Source organism: Carassius carassius, chromosome 1 (assembly GCF_963082965.1).
Source record: "Carassius carassius chromosome 1, fCarCar2.1, whole genome shotgun sequence".
NCBI lineage: Eukaryota > Metazoa > Chordata > Actinopteri > Cypriniformes > Cyprinidae > Carassius > Carassius carassius.
In genome coordinates this window covers 53,409,420-53,420,668 of record NC_081755.1, presented here as the reverse complement: position 1 = coordinate 53,420,668, position 11,249 = coordinate 53,409,420, and the positions used below count along the sequence as shown (strand labels likewise).

The 11,249-nt window shown below is 40.1% G+C and overlaps 1 protein-coding gene across 1 annotated transcript in view; it reads right to left on the bottom strand.

Moving 5' to 3' along the window:
• Positions 1–2,842: 2,842 nt before the first annotated feature.
• Positions 2,843–11,249, bottom strand: part of LOC132159851 (zinc finger protein OZF-like) — a 31,469-nt gene continuing 23,062 nt past the window's right edge. Inside the window, exon 3 of the mRNA XM_059569520.1 lies at positions 2,843–4,336. Within this exon, the coding sequence (XP_059425503.1) occupies positions 2,922–4,336 (1,415 nt within the window). The 3' untranslated portion in view covers positions 2,843–2,921. The remainder of the gene's footprint in view (positions 4,337–11,249) is intronic.

Here is an 11,249-nt window from a genome sequence, read left to right as displayed (position 1 = left end):
TTCAAAATGATCATCTTGTTTACTCACTCACTTGATTGATTTAAATTTTCAAAGACAGTGTTTTCAGACTGTAGCCATGTATATGTTTATAAGCAACTGAAAAAAAAGAAAAGTCAGGGCATGTCAAAACTTCTCCAGGCCCCCAAATCCCCTTAGAACTCAGAGGGTTAAGAGTCAACCACAGCCCCTAAAACAGCTCATTCAAACACGCCCCCATGTCTACGTCACTATGTGGGAAGATTCGCATAACCCTGCCCATATGTTCATCCAAAGAAAGAAGGTGTACTTTTTATTCTCATTGTAGTATTATTGCCGCCGCTGCCATGTTGTATAGACGCTGTGTGTTCAGTTGTGAAAGCGAAACTACGTTGTTTTGCCTTCCAAACTGTCCTGGGGCCTGTTTCACAAAGAAAGTTAAGTGAAAACTCGGAGTATGTAAAGAGCATATGCGAGTAGGTGTCAACTATTATGAATATAATTTTGATTTACACCTGAGAAGACAAAGACCCGCATAATGAGCTGCATAATGAGCCTTTCAGTCAGGTTTGTGACAGAGGTAAGAGATACAGGAAAGAATGTGAGGACAAAATAAATCTATATAATCTTATGTTTGTAGTTTATTTTAAATATATTTAATTATCCAACAAAATAATTTGAGATTTACTTGCAAGTGCAGTTAAACAGTTTATTAGGAACAATCAAAGCAGACTTTCAAAGTTGAATTTTTAGCATCATTACTCCAGTCACACGATCCTTCAGAAAACCTTTTAATATTCTGATTTTCTACTAAAAAACATTTATTATTATTATTATTAGGGGCCAAGCACCAAAGGGGCCAAGTCGAAAAATCGCAAGGTTTCGTTTTTTTTGTTGCTATTTTCAATTGTTCGAAAAACCTACTTTTTTGAACTCACCCTAGACGGTTAATCCAATATTCATGAAAATTGGCACACATCATCTTTAGACCATGCTGGCAAAAAGTTATGGAATTCATGTTGATTCGTCCAATCATTCTCGAAAGACACATGAACAAATTTGACGAAAAGCATGCAAAAATGCATGTGAGGCTCTATCTCAGCAACGGTTTGGCATATTGGGACCAAACTTGGTGTGTGTTATAGCAAGCATGACCTGAGACTACCTGCAGTGTTTTGACGCAGTGCCACCTAGTGGTCCGGAGATATGAAAAATGAATTTCTTTGCTTATAACTTCTAAATAGTTTGGCCAAAACACACAACTGGTTTCTTTAGATTCAGTGAGTCATGTCGAGTCGAATGATATCCATTTTTCCCTTGTCGTCCATTTTAGGTGTCGGTCATGTTGAATTATGTTCTAAAATGCTGTGTTTTTTTGTAAGCATTATCGTATTGTTACGAAAATAATTTAAAAAATCTTCGGCGCCATTTTGATTAATATTGAAAATCTACTTTTTCGAACTCCTCCTAGACCGTATGTTGACGTGGACATACCCTGCTTGCCAAAAGTTATAGATTTTGTGTAGATGTAAGTGACGTGACATTCAGCCAAGAATGGTGACCCATACTCAGAATTCGTGCTCTGCGTTTATCCCATCCAAAGTGCACATACACAGAGCAGTGAACACACACAAACCGTGAACACACACCCTGAGCAGTGGGCAGCCATTTATGCTGTGGCGCCCGTGGAGCAGTTTGGGGTTCAGTGCCTTGCTCTAGGGCACCAAATCGTGGTATTGCCAGCCCAAGACTCGAACCCACAACCCTAGGGTTAGGAGTCAAGCTCTCTAACCACTAGGCCACGACTTCCCTGTAAATATACAAAATAGTTCTCATTTAATGCATTTCAGACTGTATCTCTGCAAAGCTTTGACATACTTACAAACTTTGTATGTGTCATTGTTACCTCACACTGACCAATCCCACATCAATTTTGTAACAGCGCCACCTATTGGTCAAGGGTAACAAACCAATCATTAAACATTAATAATTACACAAAGATTTGAGACTTTAGTATTTGCAACTTCACATACCTTCTTTATGCACAAAGAGCTTGCAAAGCTCCAAAGAGAAAGGAAAAATTGAAATCGCATCATATGACCCCTTTAACATTATTAACATATTTGCATATTCTGCAAGGGGTATGTAAACTTATGAGCACGAGGAGTCTTTGATTGGCTACATTGCTCAATGTCGCAACAACAGGTTTGATAGTTTGCCAGATCTTTGTGCTTTCGTTTGAGGATATTTAGCACCGTTTAGAACCGTTCCTGGGATGACATCAGGGATTCCATGACTAACAATTTTGGTGGTGGTGGTGGAGGGGGGTTTCAATTGTGCGCATCATGAAATTTGCACTAATTTACACAATCATTCAAAGGTTACATTTAAATTATGTCAGTTATTTTATGAAAACAACTGTAAAGAACAAAATTACAATCTTAATTTTTCTAGTCTCTTCTACATCTCTTCAAACAAGAACGGTTTGTGAAAAACTTCTACTTTCCTTAATAAAAAGAGAAAGCAAATTACAGGTGACACATATGCATTTTAAGACAATTGAAAAATATAAAACTCATAAGAAAGCACACTGATATCATTCATATTACGAAATAAAATGGCATACGAGAACAAAACATTTGACATTGTTCTTTGGGGAGGAACTCCATCTTTGAGTTGATCTTAATCTCACAGTTGAATCTACAGGTTTTGAAGATGAAGATCAACTTTTACTCACTGTGAAAACTTTAGATGATATTTCTTCGTCAAGTCACTTGTAATGTCTGGTTAGAACAGATTTATTCAGATGATATTTCACTGCTTGATGCGTTATTGTGTCACATTTTATGATGCGAATCAGATCTGAAGATGATCTACTTACTGTGATTGTTTTTTGTATGACTGTGTACAGAAGATGAATTATTGAAACACTTCCCAGATACAGTTCAGTTACATTGATTCACTCCAGTGTGGATCTTCTCATGTGTTTTCAGACTTACTGAATGATTGAATCTCTTATCACAGTGTGAACACTTGTAGGGTTTCTCTCCAGTGTGAATCCTTTCATGTGTTTTCAGACTTGATGACACACTGAATCTCATGTCACAGTGTGAACACTTGTAAGGTTTCTCTCCAGTGTGAATCCTCTCGTGTTTTTTCAGATTTGCTGACTGACTGAATGTCTTGTCACAGTGTGAACACTTGTAAGGTTTCTCTCCAGTGTGAATCCTCTCATGTGTTTTCAGACTTGATGACATACTGAATCCCATGTTACAGTACGAACACTTGAAAGGTTTCTCTCCAGTGTGAATCCTTTCATGTGTTTTCAGACTTGATGACACACTGAATCTCTTGTCACAGTGTGAACACTTGTAAGGTTTCTCTCCAGTGTGAATCCTCTCATGCTTTTTTAAACACTTCGCTGAAGTATAGGTCTTCTCACACCCATAGCACACATACTCTCTCACACCAGCATGTATTTTCTGATGCAATTTTAAACTTTGTAATAATGAAAAACTCTTTCCACACAAATAACACAAATGTGGTTTCTCCTTCGAATGAACTTTTAGGTGTGTAGTCAGGTTTGTAGCCCACAAAAATGTTTTTCCGCACTGACCACATGAATACAGCTTCTCTCTGGTGTGGATGTTCACATGCTCCTTAAGTTTTGATGATTGTGAGAAACTCTTCCCACATTGATCACACGTGTAAGGTTTCTCTCCAGTGTGGATGTTCATATGATGCTTAAGTTTTGATGATTTTGAGAAACTCTTCCCGCACTGAATACAAGTGAATGGTTTTTCTCTAGTGTGGATGTTCATATGATGCATAAGTTTAGCTGATTGTGAGAAACTCTTCCCGCACTGATCACATGTGTACGGTTTCTTTTCAGAGTGTTTCATCTCATGTTTTTTTAGGTGATCTGACTGACTGAATCTCTTGTCACAGTGTGAACACTTGTATAGCTTCTCTCCAGAGTGAATTATATCATGTTTTTTTAGGCGATCTGATCGACTGAATCTCTTGTCACAGTGTGAACACTTGTATGGTTTCTTTTCAGAGTGATTTATCTCATGTCTTTTCAGGTGATCTGATCGACTGAAACTCTTCTCACAGAGTGAACACTTGTATGGTTTCTCTCCGGTATGAAGTCTCATGTGAACATCAAGATTATATTTGCATGTCAATCTCTTTCCACACTGAGTGCAGGTGAAAGATTTCTTGGCTCCTGTTTTCTTTAATATGAGCTGTTTGCTTTGAAAGCACTTCAAAGGTTCTTCTTCAGTTTTGAATTGATTTTTTCCCTCAACTTTGAAGTGCTCTCTCAATTCTTCATTGTCCTCATTTTCTTCAATTAACTCTGAAATACAAGCAAAAACTGTTATGTTGTTCGTAACTCATAAAAAGGTTAAAAGACAACAAATTAAACCCTGATGTAACAGCAGAAAATAGACTATAAAAAAATGTTGATAACTTTGCGAGTGTCTGGCTGCATACTTGCACTCTCAAGACACTTGCACTTCCGCTAGTGACATCACTTGCAGTCTTTATTTTATTATATTTATTTATTATTCTATATTTGAATTTCTCAACATTTTACATCAGCAGCCAGGTGATGTAGACAAGAAAAAAAAGTGTTGGCAACGCACAAGTTCAATTTCCACAGAGGTCAACAATAAAGGAGGGATAGTGGCCATGGTTTTGTTTGTCAAATGTTGTGTGAATAATCAGTAGATGAGATGAGTTACTTGGAATGACAGTGTTTTTTTTAAGGGTTGGGGGTATAGAATAAAAAAATAAAACAAAAGTGTACAATGGATAGAGTACAATTTCCACAGTCTCAATTTTCAACACTTTTCACTTTTTTTCTTCCACACAGCACATTGAAAATGCAACATCAAGTATTCCATATTTAGAAAAACCCACAATGTTAAAGTTAAATGTTAAAGGGAGAGAAATTTTTAAATTCATGAGATAAATAGTAAAGTTCAGGTTAAGTAATAAATATTCAAGTTCATGTCAAATCTTCAGGTTCAAGACATAAATGTTCAAGTCTCTGTACGGGCACCATTTCTGTAATGGTAGCGCACCCTAGCACCCATCACAATTGTGATGATTTTGGTTCACATTTAACAAAAATCCACCAATCTCAACTAATTAGAATACTTCATAAGACCAAAAATAACAATAAATATAGCTTGTCACAACCTGGCTCAAGGGTCATGACAAAAGAGGGAACGAGGCAGCATAAATAATCAAAAGGTCATTTATTTAACAAAAGAGTCACCAAACATAACTATTTAAACGCATCAGGCCATGGATGACGTCTGGATTGCAGAGAAGAGACTGCCCGAGTAGTTTGACCAAGTGGAGCTTCATCTCCACTGGTTCATAGGTTCCAGGTGCACCACTCACAGGATCCAGGTGCACCCAATCAGCAATCACCTCAACAGAACAAAGATAATTAATCACACAAGGGCCGTCACACACGTACATATATACACAGCCGAAATATACAATAAAATTGCGTTTAGACTACTGCTACCCTCCATTCCATCTTCAGCAACCCCGACCTGGGAATCAAATTAAGAAAACGGGCATAGGAAAAACAGGTCTTAAGACAACAAGAAGCGGCATTAACACTTAAAGCATAGGGGCACGTGATAACGCGTCTGCTATTACGTTGTCTACACCTTTAATATGTCTAATCTCCAGTGCGTAGGCTTGCAAAGACAACGACCACCTCATGAGTCTCTGATTAGGACACTTCAGTGACTGTAAAAATGTCAACGGATTGTGATCGGTGTACACAACAAGTGGCCGCCCTCCTCCAATGTACACCTCAAAGTGCTGCAAAGCCCAAACAAGTGCCAGCGCTTCTTTCTCTATCACTGAATAATTGAGCTGATAACGGTTGAATTTTTTGGAAAAGAAGCTAACTGGTCTCACCATTCCCCGATCATCCTCCTGTAACAAAACAGCACCTGCACCCACCTGACTTGCATCTACTTGGAGCATGAATGTTTTATCAAACTGTGGCGCTATCAACACAGTTGAAGCTCACCACAGGCATCAGTGCAAGCACTTGATCTCCCGGACTAAACTCTTGATGCTCCGCACGGCGATCATAGATATTTTTCATCTTACTCTGTGACACTTGCAATTTCTCCCTCGCCATTTCACCTGCTACAAACAGACGATGTTTAAAGCCATTGACAAAATCAACCAAATTTCTGGGTGGTTCTGCCTCCACCAAACCATCCTTTAAAACAGCCAAGGGTCCACGCACTTTGTGTCCAAAAACCAAGTCATTAGGAATAAAACCTATACTTTCCTGCACAGCTTCTCTTGCAGCCAACATAAGCCAGGGAAGACCCTCCTCCCGGTCTCTATCCAGCTCTGTGCAATATGCACGCAGGAGAGACTTCAAAGTCTGATGGAATCTTTCCAAAGCCCCCTGACTCTGTGCATGATAGGCTGATGACTGGTTATGACGGACACGCAACAACTTCAAAATTTGATCAAACATGTGCTAAGAAAAATTGGACCCCTGATCGCTCTGGATGACCTTCGGAATGCCAAAGACCGAAATGAACTGACTTAGAGCTTTCACTACCGCCTTAGTGGTAATTGCCCTCAATGGATACGCAGCAGGATACCGAGTTTTCTGACACATAACAGACAGCAGGTATTTACAGCCAGACTTAGAGCATGGTAACGGACCCACACAGTCCACAATCAGGTGCTGAAATGGCTCATTCCTAACCAAAATGAGTTGTAATAGAGCAGGTTTAACATACTGATTGGGCTTACCGGTTAACTGACACACGTGACATGTCTTAATGTATTCTGCAAGGTCTTTTTTCAACCGTGGCCAAAAGAAATGCTTCAAGACTCCAAGATAAGTCTTTTTCACACCAAAGTGCCCACTCTCATCATGAGCGACTTTTAAGACAAGGGGACGAAATTTAGTCGGTACCACCAACTGAACGATAGCATCCCCAACAAAGTCAGTACCCAGAATCAACCATTTCCTAAGCAACAAGCCTTTTTGTACAAAATACCCACTTGCTACACTGTTGGTCTCCTTAGCAGATACAACAAAATTAAACATTTCTTTAAGGGAAGAATCACTTTGCTGTTCCTGTATCAACTCAATTTTTGACACCGATAGTGGAAAGTCCGACATCGATGGAGTCACGAACACTACTTCACTCTCATCAGATTCCCTCTGAGACTGAGCTTTACTCATAGCTCGTGTACTTACACAGGCTGAGAAAACTTGAGGTTTATCAGCGGCAATATGGTCAACAACAGACTTAACTGGGCAAGATGCAATGACTGGCAAGGGAGTAGTGTCAGCCCAAACATGGCTACCGGCCAGCCCGTTACCCAGAATGAAATGAATCCCCTCAATGGGCAACACTGGACGCACTCCTACCTTTACCTCTCCTTTTACCAGTTCACAGTCCAAGATCAACTTATGTAACGTATGGGCAAAACAGTTAAACCCATGCCACGACTTAGTATGCAGTCACCCGTTTAAGTTTCTTCTGACAACGACAACACAGATCCCACAATATAAGAGTCATAGGCCCCTGTGTCCCTCAGAATTTTTACTGGAACCCTAACCTCACTTCCTACCAGTGACACAAACCCATCTCTAATAAAAGGTGAAAAAGCTGCCAAGACATCCGGTTCAAGCTCCGCTGTAAGTAACTCAGACACACAGTCCGTAACAACCGGTGCAGCTGCTGCCACAGGATTAACCTTAGATAGTACTTTTTTTTTCTAAAATGCAGCAGCGGACAATCAGCCTTCCAGTGACCCTCTTCATGACAGTAGTTACAGTTAGTGTCAACATTACCTTGTGATACTGCTTTTAACTTCGGTGCACCAGCTCTCCAAGAAGGCTCACGTGTTATAGCACGCTCTCTAAATCTCCCTTTATGGAGTAACAACTACTCATCTGCTAATGCAGCCACACCTGCCGCCGTGACGCACTTTCTCTCACGAACATATGTTGCAATGTAGCCAGGAAGCATGTTTTTGAACTGCTCCAAAACAACAAGGTCACACAGATGCCCAAAAGTAGTGACCTCCAGTGCATCCAACCAACGTTTAAAATGACCAGTTACGTCCCGAACAAACTCCATATAAGTTTGACCAGTGCGTCTTTCCCAGGACCTAAAACGTTGGCGATACGCTTCTGGTACCAGCTCATACGCCTTTAACACAGCAGACTTGATTTTTACAAAGCTAGAGTTATCTTCTGTGCTCAAGGATGAATAAGCTTCCTGCGCTCGTCCTGTCAGCACACACTGAAGCATCAAAGCACAATCTGCATCAGGCCAACCTCTAGCTTTAGCAACACGCTCAAAAAATATAAAAAAAGTATCCGGGTCCTTTTCATTAAACTGTGGCAGTAGTCTTAAATTATTAATATCAAAGGAACACATAGCTCTAGACAACTGCCCGCTCTGATCTTCAGTGGACCCCTTACTATTATTTGCCAAAGATAAGCGGTGCCCTTCCAGATCTAATTTGGCCTGCTCTATTTCTTGCCGAATCCTCTCCACCTCAATCTGCTTTTTAATTTGCAACTCATGTTTACATTTGTCATGATCAAGCTGAATCAACAACAGTTCCTTTTGTTGGTCAAACGTTAAGCCCTGAGTCTGGATAAGTACACCAGCACAAACTGGAGAATCATCTTTCTTGTCTACAGCCAACACACCCTTCTCCCTCAACTCAGACTTCAAAACTACCTTAATGTTCTCTTTAAGGCGTTTGTCCCCTACCACTTTAGAGAAGTGCTCTGCAATCTTCAGTAGCTGCTCTCTAGTACAACGCTCCAACGCCTCTTCAGACGGAGCTGCAATAAATGCATCACAATCTGCCATTACACCTAATTACAATTGGCACATCAAAACCACAGCAACAGACCCAGCAAGACAGTGTGGCTTCCTCGTGCGTACTAAAAGGACTAAACCTCACGTGGTATGGAGTTTTCCCGCTATCTTGATCAACCCAGCTAACTAACTCATCCCTAGTCTTCATGCAGCTACTTGTGGTGGGTATTTATGCACTAATGACCGCTGGCTTGGAAGAGCAACTAGCACACTAGCGACCCTCCCAGAACCACGGACATGCTCCCAAGCTAAAAACTTCACCCACGTTCACCACAACACTACCAAGGACCCCACAATAAGCCCAAAAGTGGACCGTCGCTACAGCCTACAAGAGAAAACTCCAACTGCTTTTGACAACAATATGCACACAAGGACCCACAACAGTCACCTGGATTATCTGTTGACTGTAGCAACAACAATAATTTGAAAACAAAACAAAAAACAAACAATTCACCTACAAGTTTTTCAAATGCCAAAACAAACCTTCTCTTACCCTGCTCAACCAACAAACCATCACCACAGCACTACCCCAAATGAACAAACAAACAAACAATTACCAAAGTAAAACAAACTTCTTACCATTCCCCCGGGCTGCCACGCTCCCAACAACTAGATCCTCATACATAGGCCTACATATTAAACATTGATATCTTATTAAATTGCCCGAATTCTAAGACCGAGACGAGCCCCCATTTTGTCACAACCTGGCTCAAGGGTCATGACAAAAGAGGGAACGAGGCAGCATAAATAATCAAAAGGTGATTTATTTAACAAAAGAGTCACCAAACATAACTATTTAAACGCAGATGGTAAGTCTCTATAACACAAATAAACCCAAAACAAAATATAGTAGTCGGAGTGATCAGGCCATGGATGACGTCTGGATTGCAGAGAAGAGACTGCCCGAGTAGTTTGACCAAGTGGAGCTTTATCTCCACTAGTTCATAGGTTCCAGGTGCACCACTCACAGGATCCAGGTGCACCCAATCAGCAATCACCTCAACAGAACAAAGATAATTAACAATCACACAAGGGCCGTCACAGCTGCAAGTAGCAATTACAGGGCCAAGCACTCCAATGGCAAATTGAGGAGCTAAGCAAGGCATGCAGCATCAGACCAAATGCATCAAGGTGCAATAACAGCAATATTAGGATTATTTTCCTAAATGGCTAAAAAAAACAGAAATGCAACCTTTAGTAGCATTATTACTTTGCTTATCAAGTTTGACCAATAGGTGGCACTGTTATCAAATAAATTTGGTGTACTCTGTGTGACTTGTCAATGACACACACAAAGTTTGGTGTCAATATGCCAAAGCATTGCAGAGACACAGCCTCAAGTGTCTTTTTAGCATCATGCCTCAAATTCATCGCTGTGGTATGCGAAAACGTTTTTGTCTATCGACAAAATCCATAATTTTTCAGCACAGTATTAAGATCATCTGACTCAATTTTGCTGAAAATCGGACCAATGATTGATGAGGAGTTCTAACAAGTAGATTTTCAACATAAAATGGCAGACAGGAAGTTCAGCTTACTGTGGCATTTTTGGTATCTATGTTGTCGTGATAAGGAAGGGAATATTTTGAGACCAGTTTCATTGCAATACACCGATGCAATAAATTATTAGCATTTTTTTTAAGTGTAATTATTAATGGTTAATGATTGGTTTATTTCACTGCAGGTAGTCTCAGGTGGTGCTTGTTATAACACACACCAAGTCTGGTCTCAATACACCTATCCGTTCTCATTTTGGTGAGAATCAGACAAACCGTCTAGGACGGGTTCGAAAAAGTAGGTTTGAAAATAGCAAAAAAAACTAAACATTGCGATTTTTTAATTCTGGGGTTCATTCGACTTGGCATGAGCCAAGGATTCAGAGGAAATTTCATTTTCTGGCCTACGGTTCAAACGTTATTAGCATAAACATGAGTGCAACTTTCGACAAGTGTTGATGCTAGATCGTTTGACTTGGGGAATTCCAAATTCACTCTGGTTAAATGTTGGGACTTTCCTCTATCAGTGTGCCAAGATTCACAACTTTCCTGCAATCGGTTCTATGGGCTGCCATAGACTTGTGGTGGACAAAGAAGAAGAAAAAATGTATGTGCTTGGCCCCTAAATATTTTAGTCTATCGACACAAAATCCATTACTTTTTGTCAGCACAGTCTGAAGATCATCTGACTCGATTTTGGTGAAAATCAGACCAATGGTTGGATGAATTCGAAAAAGTAGGTTTTTAACAAATCAAAATAAATCACTTTGGCATGTTGTCGGCATTGTTACGGATCACTCGGAGACAGAGGAGTAACAGATGAAGTTAGTATTTATTGAATAGACACAAGCAGAGGAGCGGGAAG